Raw genomic sequence first — 19,865 nt, forward strand, 5'->3', positions numbered from 1 at the left:
TACTGCTGTAAGGGGACATTTAATGTTGTAAACATACTGCTGTAAGGGACATTTAATGTTGTAAACATACTGCTGTAAGGGACATTTAATGTTGGAAACATACTGCTGTAAGGGGACATTTAATGTTGGAAACATACTGCTGTAAGGGGACAGTTAATGTTGTAAACATACTGCTGTAAGGGGACAGTTAATGTTGGAAACATACTGCTGTAAGGGACATTTAATGTTGTAAACATACTGCTGTAAGGGGACATTTAATGTTGTAAACATACTGCTGTAAGGGGACATTTAATGTTGGAAACATACTGCTGTGAGGGGACATTTAATGTTGTAAACATACTGCTGTAAGGGGACATTTAATGTTGGAAACATACTGCTGTAAGGGGACATTTAATGTTGGAAACATACTGCTGTGAGGGGACATTTAATGTTGGAAACATACTGCTGTAAGGGGACATTTAATGTTGTAAACATACTGCTGTAAGGGGACATTTAATGTTGGAAACATACTGCTGTAAGGGGACATTTAATGTTGGAAACTTTCTGCTGTAAGGGGACATTTAATGTTGGAAACATACTGCTGTAAGTGGACATTTAATGTTGGAAACATACTGCTGTAAGGGGACATTTAATGTTGGAAACATACTGCTGTAAGGGGACATTTAATGTTGGAAACATACTGCTGTAAGGGGACATTTAATGTTGGAAACATACTGCTGTAAGGGGACAGTTAATGTTGTAAACATACTGCTGTAAGGGGACATTTAATGTTGGAAACATACTGCTGTAAGGGGACAGTTAATGTTGTAAACATACTGCTGTAAGGGGACATTTAATGTTGGAAACATACTGCTGTAAGGGGACAGTTAATGTTGTAAACATACTGCTGTAAGGGGACAGTTAATGTTGGAAACATACTGCTGTAAGGGGACATTTAATGTTGGAAACATACTGCTGTAAGGGGACATTTAATGTTGGAAACATACTGCTGTAAGGGGACATTTAATGTTGGAAACATACTACTGTAAGGGGACATTTAATGTTGGAAACATACTGCTGTAAGGGGACAGTTAATGTTGTAAACATACTGCTGTAAGGGGACATTTAATGTTGTAAACATACTGCTGTAAGGGGACAGTTAATGTTGGAAACATACTGCTGTAGGGGGACATTTAATGTTGTAAACATACTGCTGTAAGGGGACATTTAATGTTGGAAACATACTGCTGTAAGGGGACAGTTAATGTTGGAAACATACTGCTGTAAGGGGACATGTAATGTTGGAAACATACTGCTGTAAGGGGACATGTAATGTTGGAAACATACTGCTGTAAGGGGACAGTTAATGTTGTAAACATACTGCTGTAAGGGCATTGTTTAAAGCATATAATATCCAAGAATTCAAACACAGAAGATTCTCAAGTGTTGTAATTGGTGTAGTATAAGATCCTAGACTCATCATCATCTATGTACAGGTCATTAAGGGAAAGTATACATTTCAGAAAGGTTGGGTTCATGTGCTCTATTGGAGGCTTCCAGTAATTCATAATTTACTGAAATAACAGGCACACACACACACACACACACACACACACACACACACACACACACACACACAATCCCTCTCTCTGCAAAAAAACAGGGCAAGATCCTTGAACCGCCTCTCCCTGCCCATCCCAGCGACTCTCTACTCTCATTGGTTGCCGTCAGGGGGGTTATTTGCATATTGTGGGCGTGTTCCTGACTCAGTGTTGGGATGAATGACTCTGTTCAGTTCAGAAGGCGACAAGACAGCAACGAACTCTGCAGAGGCTATGTGCTGCTGCTACGCTGATCAACTCAGCACACGACAAAAACCTCTGATGCGTTTAGCTCCGGGCTCTCCGCCCCGGTCTGTAGGTCAAACCACGTCGAGCCAGGTGGAATAAACATGTTCAACAAAACAGGACCCGGACTTAGCTCGAGAGGAGTACTGTGGGTAAGTGTGTTCTCATTATAGTCTTGTAAAAGTAGTCTTTCTGTGCAAAAAAAAATTAATAGAGGAAGCTTTTTATTTTTTTAAAACCTCATAGTTCAATGTCAAATGAGAGTTTGGCTTGCGCTTAAATCAACTGGCAACTTCGACGTGTGTCACGTAATTGATGAGTAGTAACGTGTATGTTATTTTCAATACATCTTAATGTCTGTGGTTCAAAGCCTAGACTAAGTTCATACTTGTTATTATTTAAAGAGTTAAAGAGTAAAAAATGTGTATTTAAAATTTTAAAAAGCATATATTTGCCTGTTTAGAAAGTCTAATTTAATCAGTGATTTTCTTTACATTCTCGGCTATTGACTCCATAATATAACTGTATCGTCAACATGTTTGTTGTCCCCCCCCCCCTCCCCTCCCCCCCTGAGACTGATTCTCTCATGTCTGGAAGTCTATTTGTTAAACCCCCATGTTTCTGTACTGTGTCTGTATTTCAGGGTTTGTGTATACTCCTCCTTTACACCAGCCCCCTCTGCTGTTTTGCTAATTTCAGCCAAGCGAAAGAGCTGGTCTATAAGATAAAAGAAGGATTACCCTCAGGGACACTCATCGGGTCCATGGGCTCCGACTTACACTTGGATTTATCCCTCGATCCCCATGTTTTATTCAATCTGCCCCAGAAGAAGCCCAGTGATCAGTATGTCACTCTGAACAGCACTACGGGACAGCTGTTTACGTCTGGGAATGAGATCGACAGGGAGACGCTCTGCCCCGACTCCTCGGAGTACAACCAGGGCTGCGTCCTCTCCCTGGATGTGTTCGTTCTACCCCAGCAGTATTTCCAGCTGGTTAAGGTCAAAATCTTGGTCGAGGACGTTAACGATAATCGGCCGCGCTTCCCGACGGGCGAGATTAGGGTTTCCGTCCCGGAGAACACCCAGGTCAACGCGAGGTTCGCGGTGGAGCAGTCAGCGACGGACCCTGATCTGGGGTTTCACGGGGTTCAGACTTACTGGCTGGTCAACGACTTCGGGGTGTTCACTCTGGACGTAGAGGAGAACGAGGGGGGTGAGCTGACACCCTTCCTCATCGTGACCGACGAGCTGGACCGGGAACGACAGGAGGAATACGTAACGGATATTATAGCAGAGGACGGTGGGTTACCACCTCTCCTTGGCACCGCCACGTTGAGGATTATAATCACTGATGTCAACGATAACTGTCCTCAGTTCACAGAGTCACAGGTCAATGTGACGCTCTACGGGAATACGACTAAAGGAGAGCACCTGTCCAGGTTACACGCCTTCGACCCCGACCAGGGCGCCAACGCCGTGATCAGCTATGCGTACAGCGACCGCGTTCCCCGGGAGGCTAGAGCTCTGTTCCATCTGGACCGGATTACCGGGGTGATCAAACTGGCCGGTCAGATCAACACCGCAACCGGGAAGTTCTACAAACTCACTGTCCTCGCCAACGGGCCCGGTTGCGTCCCTGCCGTCGCCACGGTGACGGTGCACGTGATCCGGGTAGCTTCCGATCCGCCTGTTATTACGCCGCGCTACATCGCGGCGGAGAAAGATGGCGTGGTCAAGATGAAGGAGTCCGAACCGCCGTTTTCCCCAATCGCGTTTTTCACCGTGTCGAACACGGACCAGAAAGGACAAGGGACGGAATGTCTACTTGAAGGATCCGGCCCGTTCCGACTGTCACCTTACAAACGGTTGAAGAACGAGTATCTGTTAGAGACGACGGAGCCGCTGGACTACGAGCAGAGGCAGGACTACGAGCTGACCGTAGTGCTCAGGAACCCCAGAGGTCTCGTCATTAAGACCTTCGTTAAGATCCTGGTTCTGGATGAGAACGACAACGCGCCGGTCTTCAAACAGTCTCTGTATGAGGTGAGTGAATGCATTTATAAACACACTAATGTTTAAACGGTTTCTATGGTTACGGTTGGGGTTTGGACATGAACATTGAGCATATTATTGACAGTACATTGATTTTCTTAAGCCATTTCAGTACAATAATACAAAATATAGAGGATTTATTTTGTTGTTGAAAAATAATTGTTGCTGACTGATAAAATCTAAAAAGGTCTACTCACGTATTTATTTCAGTACTTACCTATTTATTTTAGAATTTACTTATTTATTTTAGTATTTACAAATTTATTTCAGTATTTACACATTTATTTTAGTATTTACTTATTTATTATAGTATTTACACATGTATTTTAAAATGTACATATTTATTATAGTATTTACTTATTATTACAGTATTTACACAATTATTTTAGTATTTACTTATTTATTACAGTATTTACACATTTATTTTAGCATTTACACATTTATTTCAGTATTTACACATTTATTTTAGTATTTACACATTTATTTCAGTATTTACTTATTTATTATAGTATTTACAAATGTATTTTAGTATTTACGTATTATTTATTTATTTTTAAATGTACTTATTTATTTATGTGTTTACCTACTTATTATGAGTCCTTGATAACACCATACTTATTATTTGAGTCCTTGTTAATTAACACCATACTTATTATTTGAGTCCTTGTTAATTAACACCATACTTATTATTTGAGTCCTTGTTAACACCATACTTATTATTTGAGTCCTTGATAACACCATACTTATTATTTGAGTCCTTGTTAACACCATACTTATTATTTGAGTCCTTGTTAACACCATACTTATTATTTGAGTCCTTGTTAACACCATACTTATTATTTGAGTCCTTGTTAATACCATACTTATTATTTGATTCCTTGTTAACACCATACTTATTATTTGAGTCCTTGTTAACACCATACTTATTATTTGAGTCCTTGTTAACACCATACTTATTATTTGAGTCCTTGATAACACCATACTTATTATTTGAGTCCTTGATAACACCATACTTATTATTTGATTCCTTGTTAACACCATACTTATTATTTGAGTCCTTGTTAACACCATACTTATTATTTGAGTCCTTGATAACACCATACTTATTATTTGAGTCCTTGATAACACCATACTTATTATTTGAGTCCTTGATAACACCATACTTATTATTTGATTCCTTGTTAACACCATACTTATTATTTGAGTCCTTGATAACACCATACTTATTATTTGATTCCTTGTTAATTAACACCATACTTATTATTTGAGTCCTTGTTAACACCATACTTATTATTTGAGTCCTTGTTAACACCATACTTATTATTTGAGTCCTTGTTAACACCATACTTATTATTTGAGTCCTTGTTAATTAACACCATACTTATTATTTGAGTCCTTGTTAATTAACACCATACTTATTATTTGAGTCCTTGTTAACACCATACTTATTTTATTCTCAGGTCTCCGTGGAGGAGAATAACCCTCCCAACAGCTTCCTGACCCAGCTCCAGGCCACAGACCAGGACAGTGAGGCCAGAGGAGAGGTCATCTACACGCTGGGGTCAGACGCTCCCTCCATTTTCCTCCTGGAGAGGCTGACCGGCGTGCTGACCGTGTCCACGTCTCTGGACCGAGAAGAGAAGCAGACCTACAGGTCTGTCGCATATTGATGATGTAATCGTAACGTATTATGACTGATATTGTATGGATTCAAATGCGTTATAAATTGCCTATATATGTTTATAGTAATAATAATTATTTACTTGTTTAGCTTTTTAATTACAGAAAATAATCTCAAAGTGCATAATAACACCATACTTATGATTTGATTCCTTGATAACACCAAAAAAGTGAAACAAAAAAACAACACATTTAAACAGAGTTTGTGGAATTAAATCTATCTATGTCAAAGATGACATAAACCTGTTCTTTATCAAGGGTGGCATGAGCAATGCTTAATATAAGGCTTTATAAATCATGTTAAATTGAGGCATCACAAAGCATTGATAACCCATCATGCATTTTGGTAGAGAATTGCAACACCAGCATTGGTGGGTTAGACTCCACTCCCGTATGTAAAAATGTATTCAGGCGTGACTGCAAATGGCTTTGGATAAATACCGTGTGTTATATTACTCTAAACCCTTTGTAGGACAGGCCCAACCTCTTTCCCTCTTGGGCGCACGGCCAATAGTGGACCTGATCTCAACTGTCCCCAAAATGCTGCAGAATCACACACTCTAAAGTGCAGTCCTTCACCAAAAACATTGGTAGGGCCCCTTTAAAATCCGTATTTCGGGGGGGTTTTCCCCCCGTTTTCTCGGTTTTGTTTTTCCAGGTTTCAGATTTCCCCGTTTTTTTCTGGTTTTCCCACAGCTTTTAAAATATACTATATTGCCCTAAAACCAAGGCTGGTGGTATGTATTTATAGGACAGCATGGTATCTCTGAAGGCTGGTGGTATGTATTTACAGGACAGCATGGTATCTCTGAAGGCTGGCGGTATGTATTTACAGGAAAGCATGGTATCTCTGAAGGCTGGTGGTATGTATTTATAGGACAGCATGGTATCTCTGAAGGCTGGTGGTATGTATTTATGGTATCTCTGAAGGTTGGTGGTATGTATTTACGGTACAGCATGGTATCTCTGAAGGCTGGTGGTATGTATTTATGGTATCTCTGAAGGCTGGTGGTATGTATTTACGGTACAGCATGGTATCTCTGAAGGCTGGTGGTATGTATTTATGGTATCGCTGAAGGCTGGTGGTATGTATTTACGGTACAGCATGGTATCTCTGAAGGCTGGTGGTATGTATTTACGGTACAGCATGGTATCTCTGAAGGCTGGTGGTATGTATTTATGGTATCTCTGAAGGCTGGTGGTATGTATTTATGGTATCTCTGAAGGTTGGTGGTATGTATTTACGGTACAGCATGGTATCTCTGAAGGCTGGTGGTATGTATTTATGGTATCGCTGAAGGCTGGTGGTATGTATTTACGGTACAGCATGGTATCTCTGAAGGCTGGTGGTATGTATTTATGGTATCTCTGAAGGCTGGTGGTATGTATTTACGGTACAGCATGGTATCTCTGAAGGCTGGTGGTATGTATTTATGGTATCTCTGAAGGCTGGTGGTATGTATTTATGGTACAACCTGGAGGGTATGCCGGCTCGCCTTACATGTCCGGCTGCATTCCTACCTGTAGGCAGTGACTGCTCAGGTGTGTTGTTAGTCAGTTACTCCACAGGTAAAGAAATGTGTTGTGAATCAAAACTCCGTACGATTTATCCCTGACTGTGTTTGTTAATTGAAAAACAACATAAACATATTTTATGTGTTTAAACCGTATCAGGGGACCACTTTTGAGGTCTGAGAGAAATCTAAGAAACTTTGATTTTTGAGAGTAGTTATATTGTTATATAGAGACCTGACTGGGTCCAACACCCCACAGTATGACTTGTTATATAGAGACCTGACTGGGTTCAACACCCTACAGTATGACTTGTTATATAAAGACCTGACTGGGTCCAACACCCCACAGTATGACTTGTTATATAAAGACCTGACTGGGTCCAGCACCCCACAGTGTGACTTGTTATATAGAGACCTGACTGGGTTCAACACCCCACAGTATGACTTGTTATATAGAGACCTGACTGGGTCCAACACCCCACAGTATGACTTGTTATATAGAGACCTGACTGGGTTCAACACCCCACAGTATGACTTGTTATATAAAGACCTGACTGGGTCCAGCACCCCACAGTATGACTTGTTATATTGTTATATAAAGACCTGACTGGGTCCAACACCCCACAGTATGACTTGTTATATAAAGACCTGACTGGGTTCAACACCCCACAGTATGACTTGTTATATAAAGACCTGACTGGGTCCAACACCCCACAGTATGACTTGTTATATAAAGACCTGACTGGGTCCAACACCCCACAGTATGACTTGTTATATTGTTATATAGAGACCTGACTGGGTTCAACACCCCACAGTGTGACTTGTTATATAAAGACCTGACTGGGTCCAACACCCCACAGTATGACTTGTTATATAAAGACCTGCCTGGGTCCAACACCCCACAGTATGACTTGTTATATTGTTATATAGAGACCTGACTGGGTTCAACACCCCACAGTATGACTTGTTATATTGTTATATAGAGACCTGACTGGGTTCAACACCCCACAGTATGACTTGTTATATAGAGACCTGACTGGGTCCAACACCCTACAGTATGACTTGTTATATAAAGACCTGCCTGGGTCCAACACCCCACAGTATGACTTGTTATATAAAGACCTGACTGGGTTCAACACCCCACAGTATGACTTGTTATATAGAGACCTGACTGGGTCCAACACCCCACAGTATGACTTGTTATATTGTTATATAAAGACCTGACTGGGTCCAGCACCCCACAGTATGACTTGTTATATTGTTATATAGAGACCTGACTGGGTTCAACACCCCACAGTATGACTTGTTATATAGAGACCTGACTGGGTCCAACACCCCACAGTATGACTTGTTATATTGTTATATAGAGACCTGACTGGGTTCAACACCCCACAGTATGACTTGTTATATAAAGACCTGACTGGGTCCAACACCCCACAGTATGACTTGTTATATTGTTATATAAAGACCTGACTGGGTTCAACACCCCACAGTATGACTTGTTATATTGTTATATAGAGACCTGACTGGGTTCAACACCCCACAGTATGACTTGTTATATTGTTATATAAAGACCTGCCTGGGTTCAACACCCCACAGTATGACTTGTTATATTGTTATATAGAGACCTGACTGGGTTCAACACCCCACAGTATGACTTGTTATATAAAGACCTGACTGGGTCCAACACCCTACAGTATGACTTGTTATATAAAGACCTGCCTGGGTCCAACACCCCACAGTATGACTTGTTATATAAAGACCTGACTGGGTCCAACACCCCACAGTATGACTTGTTATATTGTTATATAAAGACCTGACTGGGTTCAACACCCCACAGTATGACTTGTTATATAGAGACCTGACTGGGTTCAACACCCTACAGTATGACTTGTTATATAAAGACCTGCCTGGGTCCAACACCCCACAGTATGACTTGTTATATTGTTATATAGAAACCTGACTGGGTCCAACACCCCACAGTATGACTTGTTATATTGTTATATAAAGACCTGACTGGGTTCAACACCCCACAGTATGACTTGTTATATAGAGACCTGACTGGGTTCAACACCCTACAGTATGACTTGTTATATAAAGACCTGCCTGGGTCCAACACCCCACAGTATGACTTGTTATATAAAGACCTGCCTGGGTCCAACACCCCACAGTATGACTTGTTATATAAAGACCTGACTGGGTCCAACACCCCACAGTATGACTTGTTATATAAAGACCTGACTGGGTCCAACACCCCACAGTATGACTTGTTATATAAAGACCTGACTGGGTCCAGCACCCCACAGTATGACTTGTTATATAAAGACCTGACTGGGTCCAACACCCCACAGTATGACTTGTTATATAAAGACCTGACTGGGTCCAACACCCCACAGTATGACTTGTTATATTGTTATATAAAGACCTGACTGGGTCCAACACCCCACAGTATGACTTGTTATATAAAGACCTGACTGGGTCCAGCACCCCACAGTATGACTTGTTATATAAAGACCTGACTGGGTCCAACACCCCACAGTATGACTTGTTATATTGTTATATAAAGACCTGACTGGGTCCAACACCCCACAGTATGACTTGTTATATTGTTATATAAAGACCTGACTGGGTTCAACACCCCACAGTATGACTTGTTATATAGAGACCTGACTGGGTTCAACACCCTACAGTATGACTTGTTATATAAAGACCTGCCTGGGTCCAACACCCCACAGTATGACTTGTTATATAAAGACCTGCCTGGGTCCAACACCCCACAGTATGACTTGTTATATAAAGACCTGACTGGGTCCAACACCCCACAGTATGACTTGTTATATAAAGACCTGACTGGGTCCAGCACCCCACAGTATGACTTGTTATATAAAGACCTGACTGGGTCCAACACCCCACAGTATGACTTGTTATATAAAGACCTGACTGGGTCCAACACCCCACAGTATGACTTGTTATATTGTTATATAAAGACCTGACTGGGTCCAACACCCCACAGTATGACTTGTTATATAAAGACCTGACTGGGTCCAGCACCCCACAGTATGACTTGTTATATAAAGACCTGACTGGGTCCAACACCCCACAGTATGACTTGTTATATTGTTATATAAAGACCTGACTGGGTCCAACACCCCACAGTATGACTTGTTATATAGAGACCTGACTGGGTCCAACACCCCACAGTATGACTTGTTATATTGTTATATAGAGACCTGACTGGGTCCAACACCCCACAGTATGACTTGTTATATTGTTATATAAAGACCTGACTGGGTCCAACACCCCACAGTATGACTTGTTATATAAAGACCTGACTGGGTCCAACACCCCACAGTATGACTTGTTATATAGAGACCTGACTGGGTCCAACACCCCACAGTATGACTTGTTATATAAAGACCTGACTGGGTCAACAACACCCCACAGTATGACTTGTTATATTGTTATATAAAGACCTGACTGGGTTCAACACCCCACAGTATGACTTGTTATATAAAGACCTGACTGGGTTCAACACCCCACAGTATGACTTGTTATATAGAGACCTGACTGGGTCCAACACCCCACAGTATGACTTGTTATATAAAGACCTGACTGGGTCCAACACCCCACAGTATGACTTGTTATATAGAGACCTGACTGGGTTCAACACCCTACAGTATGACTTGTTATATAAAGACCTGACTTGGTCCAACACCCCACAGTATGACTTGTTATATAAAGACCTGACTGGGTCCAACACCCCACAGTATGACTTGTTATATAAAGACCTGACTGGGTCCAGCACCCCACAGTATGCCTTGTTATATTGTTATATAAAGACCTGACTGGGTTCAACACCCCACAGTATGACTTGTTATATAAAGACCTGACTGGGTTCAACACCCCACAGTATGACTTGTTATATAAAGACCTGACTGGGTTCAACACCCCACAGTATGACTTGTTATATAAAGACCTGACTGGGTCCAACACCCCACAGTATGACTTGTTATATAAAGACCTGACTGGGTCCAGCACCCCACAGTATGACTTGTTATATTGTTATATAAAGACCTGACTGGGTCCAACACCCCACAGTATGACTTGTTATATAAAGACCTGACTGGGTCCAACACCCCACAGTATGACTTGTTATATTGTTATATAAAGACCTGACTGGGTCCAACACCCCACAGTATGACTTGTTATATAAAGACCTGACTGGGTTCAACACCCCACAGTATGACTTGTTATATTGTTATATAAAGACCTGACTGGGTTCAACACCCCACAGTATGACTTGTTATATTGTTATATAAAGACCTGACTGGGTCCAACACCCCACAGTATGACTTGTTATATTGTTATATAGAGGCCTGACTGGGTCCAACACCCCACAGTATGACTTGTTATATAAAGACCTGACTGGGTCCAACACCCCACAGTATGACTTGTTATATTGTTATATAGAGACCTGACTGGGTCCAACACCCCACAGTATGACTTGTTATATAAAGACCTGACTGGGTTCAGCACCCCACAGTATGACTTGTTATATAAAGCCCTGACTGGGTCCAACACCCCACAGTATGACTTGTTATATAGAGACCTGACTGGGTCCAACACCCCACAGTATGACTTGTTATATAAAGACCTGACTGGGTCCAACACCCCACAGTATGACTTGTTATATAAAGACCTGACTGGGTCCAACACCCCACAGTATGACTTGTTATATAGAGACCTGACTGGGTCCAACACCCCACAGTATGACTTGTTATATAAAGACCTGACTGGGTCCAACACCCCACAGTATGACTTGTTATATTGTTATATAAAGACCTGACTGGGTTCAACACCCCACAGTATGACTTGTTATATAAAGACCTGACTGGGTCCAACACCCCACAGTATGACTTGTTATATAAAGACCTGACTGGGTCCAACACCCCACAGTATGACTTGTTATATAAAGACCTGACTGGGTCCAACACCCCACAGTATGACTTGTTATATTGTTATATAAAGACCTGACTGGGTCCAACACCCCACAGTATGACTTGTTATATAGAGACCTGACTGGGTCCAACACCCCACAGTATGACTTGTTATATTGTTATATAGAGACCTGACTGGGTCCAACACCCCACAGTATGACTTGTTATATTGTTATATAAAGACCTGACTGGGTCCAACACCCCACAGTATGACTTGTTATATAAAGACCTGACTGGGTCCAACACCCCACAGTATGACTTGTTATATAGAGACCTGACTGGGTCCAACACCCCACAGTATGACTTGTTATATAAAGACCTGACTGGGTCCAACACCCCACAGTATGACTTGTTATATTGTTATATAAAGACCTGACTGGGTTCAACACCCCACAGTATGACTTGTTATATAAAGACCTGACTGGGTCCAACACCCCACAGTATGACTTGTTATATAAAGACCTGACTGGGTCCAACACCCCACAGTATGACTTGTTATATAAAGACCTGACTGGGTCCAACACCCCACAGTATGACTTGTTATATTGTTATATAAAGACCTGACTGGGTTCAACACCCCACAGTATGACTTGTTATATAGAGACCTGACTGGGTCCAACACCCCACAGTATGACTTGTTATATAAAGACCTGACTGGGTCCAACACCCCACAGTATGACTTGTTATATAAAGACCTGACTGGGTCCAACACCCCACAGTATGACTTGTTATATAAAGACCTGACTGGGTCCAGCACCCCACAGTATGCCTTGTTATATTGTTATATAAAGACCTGACTGGGTTCAACACCCCACAGTATGACTTGTTATATAAAGACCTGACTGGGTTCAACACCCCACAGTATGACTTGTTATATAAAGACCTGACTGGGTTCAACACCCCACAGTATGACTTGTTATATAAAGACCTGACTGGGTCCAACACCCCACAGTATGACTTGTTATATAAAGACCTGACTGGGTCCAGCACCCCACAGTATGACTTGTTATATTGTTATATAAAGACCTGACTGGGTCCAACACCCCACAGTATGACTTGTTATATAAAGACCTGACTGGGTCCAACACCCCACAGTATGACTTGTTATATTGTTATATAAAGACCTGACTGGGTCCAACACCCCACAGTATGACTTGTTATATAAAGACCTGACTGGGTTCAACACCCCACAGTATGACTTGTTATATTGTTATATAAAGACCTGACTGGGTTCAACACCCCACAGTATGACTTGTTATATTGTTATATAAAGACCTGACTGGGTCCAACACCCCACAGTATGACTTGTTATATTGTTATATAGAGGCCTGACTGGGTCCAACACCCCACAGTATGACTTGTTATATAAAGACCTGACTGGGTCCAACACCCCACAGTATGACTTGTTATATTGTTATATAGAGACCTGACTGGGTCCAACACCCCACAGTATGACTTGTTATATAAAGACCTGACTGGGTTCAGCACCCCACAGTATGACTTGTTATATAAAGCCCTGACTGGGTCCAACACCCCACAGTATGACTTGTTATATAGAGACCTGACTGGGTCCAACACCCCACAGTATGACTTGTTATATAAAGACCTGACTGGGTCCAACACCCCACAGTATGACTTGTTATATAAAGACCTGACTGGGTCCAACACCCCACAGTATGACTTGTTATATAAAGACCTGACTGGGTCCAACACCCCACAGTATGACTTGTTATATAAAGACCTGACTGGGTCCAACACCCCACAGTATGACTTGTTATATAAAGACCTGACTGGGTTCAACACCCCACAGTATGACTTGTTATATAGAGACCTGACTGGGTTCAACACCCCACAGTATGACTTGTTATATTGTTATATAAAGACCTGACTGGGTCCAACACCCCACAGTATGACTTGTTATATAAAGACCTGACTGGGTCCAACACCCCACAGTATGACTTGTTATATAAAGACCTGACTGGGTCCAACACCCCACAGTATGACTTGTTATATTGATATATAAAGACCTGACTGGGTCCAACACCCCACAGTATGACTTGTTATATAAAGACCTGACTGGGTCCAACACCCCACAGTATGACTTGTTATATAAAGACCTGACTGGGTCCAACACCCCACAGTATGACTTGTTATATAAAGACCTGACTGGGTTCAACACCCCACAGTATGACTTGTTATATAAAGACCTGACTGGGTCCAACACCCCACAGTATGACTTGTTATATAAAGACCTGACTGGGTCCAACACCCCACAGTATGACTTGTTATATAGAGACCTGACTGGGTTCAACACCCCACAGTATGACTTGTTATATAAAGACCTGACTGGGTCCAACACCCCACAGTATGACTTGTTATATTGATATATAAAGACCTGACTGGGTCCAACACCCCACAGTATGACTTGTTATATAAAGACCTGACTGGGTCCAACACCCCACAGTATGACTTGTTATATAAAGACCTGACTGGGTCCAACACCCCACAGTATGACTTGTTATATAAAGACCTGACTGGGTTCAACACCCCACAGTATGACTTGTTATATAAAGACCTGACTGGGTCCAACACCCCACAGTATGACTTGTTATATAAAGACCTGACTGGGTCCAACACCCCACAGTATGACTTGTTATATAAAGACCTGACTGGGTCCAACACCCCACAGTATGACTTGTTATATAGAGACCTGACTGGGTTCAACACCCCACAGTATGACTTGTTATATTGTCGTCTGCGTGTTTATGTAGGGAGGAACATGTATCTTGGTTTCAGTTGAAAGCCCCTTATGTTGGGGGGCTTTTATCAAGGTAATTGTAACGTGACTTGACTCACATAAATTCTCTTTAGATCATGTGTCACATCCTGCAGCACAACATGTTATGTCACAATTATGAACCCTTTTTAAAGCATGACGTACGGTTATAGATGCTTCGTAAGACATTTATGTAGAGCTTAGTTAGGTAGGCTTTATGAAGCCTTCATGTAGCGCTTAGTCAGGTAGGCTTTATGAACCCTTTATGTAGAGCTTAGTTAGGTAGGCTTTATGAAGCCTTTATGTAGAGCTTAGTTAGGTAGGCTTTATGAAGCCTTTATGTAGAGCTTAGTTAGGTAGGCTTTATGAACCCTTTATGTAGAGCTTAGTCAGGTAGGCTTTATGAACCCTTTATGTAGAGCTTAGTTAGGTAGGCTTTATGAACCCTTTATGTAGAGCTTAGTCAGGTAGGCTTTATGAACCCTTTATGTAGAGCTTAGTTAGGTAGGCTTTATGAACCCTTTATGTCGAGCTTAGTTAGGTAGGCTTTATGAACCCTATATGTAGAGCTTAGTTAGGTAGGCTTTATGAAGCCTTTATGTAGAGCTTAGTTAGGTAGGCTTTATGAACCCTTTATGTCAAGCTTAGTTAGGTAGGCTTTATGAAGCCTTTATGTAGAGCTTAGTTAGGTAGGTTTTATGAAGCCTTTATGTAGCGCTTAGTTAGGTAGGCTTTATGAAGCCTTTATGTAGAGCTTAGTTAGGTAGGTTTTATGAACCCTTTATGTAGAGCTTAGTTAGGTAGGCTTTATGAAGCCTTTATGTAGAGCTTAGTTAGGTAGGCTTTATGAAGCCTTTATGTAGAGCTTAGTCAGGTAGGCTTTATGAAGCCTTTACGAAGCCTTAATAAGCTGAATGTTATTTAAAGCAGAAACTGGATATATGGATGACACAATGCATTATAACTGCCTATGGATGTTCATAGTGTTTATTTTATTTTATATATCTGCAATATGTTTTGTTTATTGTTGTTGTAATATTGTGACGAGACAATAATAATAAAAGTTTGTAAACTCTAAACTGTATCCTCTGCAGGTTCATGGTTCGGGCGGTGGACCGAGGGACCCCCAGGAGAGAGTCTATAGCTACAGTGGTCATCACTGTGCTGGACCGCAATGACAACAGGTAAGAGGAAGGCCAGACACTTTGTGATAACTGCTGTTTTGGTTGATTGTTTTGATTGATTGATATGATTTGATTGATTTGATTGATTGATTTGATTGATTGTTTTGATTGATTGTTTTGATTGATTGATTGATTTTTATTTTTTTACCCAACAGCCCGCGCTTCATCAATAAAGACTTCACGTTCTTTGTGCCGGAGAATTTCCCGGGTTTTGGCGAGATCGGCGTCCTCTCGGTAACAGACGCGGACGCAGGCGAGAACGGCTGGGTGGCCCTCTCCATCGTCAACGGCAGCGACATCTTCGTGATCGACGCGGGGCGTGGCGCTCTCAGGGCCCGTACCCCTCTGGACCGGGAGCAACAGGGGACGTACTACCTCTGGATCGAGGCAGTCGACGGAGGGGAACCCTCTCTCTCCTGCCTCACCGTGGTTACCGTCCTCCTCCTTGACGTAAACGACAACCCTCCCGTCGTCTTGTTCCCCCAGTCTAACCAGTCCTACATGCTGGTGTTGCCTAGCACCCTACCAGGGACCTCCATCACAGAGGTTTACGCCGTGGATAAAGACACGGGAATGAACGCCGTTATCGCCTACAGCATCATCAAGAGGAAGGGTGGCGAGCCGGGGTCGTTTGATATCGACCCGGACACAGGGAACATCACGTTGAAGAGAGAACTGAGTGACCGCGGTCTCTACAGTCTACTGGTTAAAGTCTCGGACCACGGTCAACCCGAACCTCTCCACTCCACGGTCCTGGTCAACCTTTTCGTCAACGAGACGGTTTCAAACGAGAGCTACATCCAGAGTCTTCTCACCGGGGAGGAGGCTGAGATCCAGATGGAGGAGAAGCAGTGGTACGTGGGTAAACTGACAGAGAGGCCCGGCAGGGAGGACCTGTTCCCCTGTCAGCCTCTACTCATAGCTCTGTCAGTGACCTGTCTGGGACTATTCTGCATCGTCGTCACGTTGACTGCTTATATATGCTGCAGGAAACTGAAGAAATGGAGGAAACGTCAAATGAAAAGACTAGAGGTTGAAATGCCTTTGAAGACGAACGGTGACGTGCGCGACGCAGATAGAAAGCGGACGGAAATCTCAAACATTTGACGACGTTGACATCGCAAAGACTTTGAGGCAAAGACTCCAACGTACAAAACTGTTACATTGTAACTGTTTATAAACAATGTGAATTGTGAAGTGTAGATCTTCATCCTCAAAAAGGCAAAAGGCCTGGATCCCAAATTGCACCCCCCTTTTGCCTATTTAGTGCACTATTTTTAAATCAAGGGCCCATGGTGGTGCACTATATAGGAATTAGGGTGCCGTTTGTGACATGTCCTCGTTTTAAAAACGTATTAAAAGACCCAATGTGATGTATATATTGTAGATAATAAGAAATGTTTTATAACTTTATAACAAAATCTTTAAATAGACAAGATAATTATTATTGTATTTCTTTTTCAAGAAAGCCCTAAGAAATTACTCCTTAAAACGTACAAATTTTAAAAAATGGGAGAGATTCTATTTTTATTTTTTTTTCACAAGGATGTCAGGATCGTTGGAAAGGGATGAGGATCATTTGGTGTGTATAACAATATTGATTGATTGATTGATTGATTGATTGATTGATATAACAATGTTTTTTTTTCATACCCCTTTCGATTGCATTGGAAAAGCTGACCCCAGAGTGCAGTGCAGAAGTCAATTAAAATCTGTAATTTTCTTCAAATCTACTGGATTTTGTGTGAGATTAAAATTTGTATTTTGTTGTTATACAGTTTCAAGAGGAGGCTTCTTGCCTGGCCACCAAACAAACCCTCTACCTGCCTCCTTAAGTGTGTCCCAAATGGCACCCTATTTCCCTATATAAGGCTCTGGTCTAAAGTAGTGCATTATATAGGGAATAGGGTTCTATAGGGCTCTGGTCTGAAGTAGTGCACTATATATAGGGAATAGGGTTCTATAGGGCTCTGGTCTAAAGTAGTGCACTATATATAGGGAATAGGGTTCTATAGGGCTCTGGTCTAAAGTAGTGCATTATATAGGGAATAGGGTTCTATAGGGCTCTGGTCTAAAGTAGTGCATTATATAGGGAATAGGGTTCTATAGGGTTCTGGTCTAAATTAGTGCATTATATAGGGAATAGGGTTCTATAGGGCCCTGGAGTGCACTATGTAGGGAATAGGGTTCCATAGGGCTCTGGTCTGAAGTAGTGCACTATATAGGGAATAGGGTTCTATAGGGCTCTGGTCTAAAGTAGTGCACTATATAGGGAATAGGGTTCTATAGGGCCCTGGTCTAAAGTAGTGCACTATATAGGGAATAGGGTTCTACAGGGCTCTGGTCTGAAGTAGTGCACTATATAGGGAATAGAGTTCCATTTGGAACGCATCCTTAGTCACCTCCCAGTGAACCTGTCATTCCCTTAAACCATGTTCTTATTGTCTGTCTCTGAAAACAAATCCTTGTTCGAATATTAAAAAGTGCTTTATTTTCATATTATATTGCTTTTCTGAAATTAAAACGGCCTACCGGGTCGTGCCTTTCATATTAGGATGTAAATTAATGACAATGTTTTGATTATAAATTAGAATTTAAGCGGGGGGGAAATTAAATGAAAATGTAACTAGGAAAGTCAGTTAAGAACAAGTTCTCATTTACACTGACGACCTACCAGGGAACACTGGGCTAACTGCCTTGTTCAGGGGCAGAAGGACAGATTTTTACCTTGTCAGCTCAGGGATTCGATCTAGCAACCTTTCGGTTACTGGCCCAACACTCTAACCACCAGGCGACCTGCTTTAACCACTAGACTACCTGCTTTAACCACTAGACTACCTGCTCTAACCACTAGGCTACCTTCTCTAACCACTAGGCTACCTGCTCTTACCACTAGGCTACCTGCTCTAACCACTAGGCTACCTGCTCTAACCACTAGGCTACCTGATCTTACCACTAGGCTACCTGCTCTAACCACTAGGCTACCTGCTCTAACCACTAGGCTACCTGATCTTACCACTAGGCTACCTGCTCTAACCACTAGGCTACCTGCTCTAACCACTAGGCTCTTACCACTAGGCTACCTGCTCTAACCACTAGGCTACCTGCTCTAACCACTAGGCTACCTGCTCTAACCACTAGGCGACCTGCTCTAACCACTAAGCTACCTGCCGCCCCCCTCTAACCACTAGACTACCTGCCGCCCCAACACCCAAACAACCAAATTAAACAGACTGTAAGGGACTGATCCAAATGAAACAGGCTGTAAGGGACGGATCCAAATGAAACAGACTGTAAGGGACTGATCCAAATGAAACAGGCTGTAAGGGACTGATCCAAATGAAACAGGCTGTAAGGGACTGATCCAAATGAAACAGGCTGTAAGGGACTGATCCAAATGAAACAGGCTGTAAGGGACTGATCCCAATGAAACAGGCTGTAAGGGACTGATCCAAATGAAACAGGCTGTAAGGGTCTGTTGGAGTAATATCTTTGATATCTGGTGCTTCAAGATCAAACATCTCAAAACGGTTCTGTAGACTATCTACAATCTAGATCAGCTATCTACAATCTAGATCAGCTATCTACAATCTAGATCAGCTATCTACAAACTAGATCAGCTATCTACGATCTAGATCAGCTATCTACAATCTAGATCAGCTATCTACAATCTAGATCAGCTATCTACAAACTAGATCAGCTATCTACGATCTAGATCAGCTATCTACAATCTAGATCAGCTATCTATGTCTATCTATATTTCAAACCGTGAGAGACAAAGAGTATGCTAAGGAAAACAAATGCTCCAGTCCAACCACGTGGAGATCATCTTGAC

General features: G+C 42.0%; 1 protein-coding gene across 2 annotated transcripts; it reads left to right on the forward strand.

The window, feature by feature from the left end:
* Nucleotides 1–1,787: 1,787 nt before the first annotated feature.
* LOC139372440 (protocadherin-20-like) lies at nt 1,788–17,753 on the forward strand. Of its 2 annotated transcripts, none has more exons than XM_071112155.1 (5): nt 1,788–1,978; nt 2,470–3,870; nt 5,340–5,533; nt 15,941–16,030; nt 16,186–17,753. In XM_071112155.1, the coding sequence occupies exons 1-5, from the start codon at nt 1,931–1,933 to the stop codon at nt 17,135–17,137; spliced, it is 2,685 nt and encodes an 894-aa protein (XP_070968256.1). In that variant the 5' UTR covers nt 1,788–1,930; the 3' UTR covers nt 17,138–17,753. The 2 variants fall into 2 exon arrangements, with proteins under 2 accessions (XP_070968256.1, XP_070968257.1); XM_071112156.1 differs by having other exon boundaries at nt 1,905–1,978; nt 2,526–3,870; nt 16,186–17,271.
* The last annotated feature ends 2,112 nt before the right edge of the window (nt 17,754–19,865 follow it).

This window comes from Oncorhynchus clarkii, chromosome 18 (genome assembly GCF_045791955.1).
Source record: "Oncorhynchus clarkii lewisi isolate Uvic-CL-2024 chromosome 18, UVic_Ocla_1.0, whole genome shotgun sequence".
NCBI classification, from domain to species: domain Eukaryota; kingdom Metazoa; phylum Chordata; class Actinopteri; order Salmoniformes; family Salmonidae; genus Oncorhynchus; species Oncorhynchus clarkii.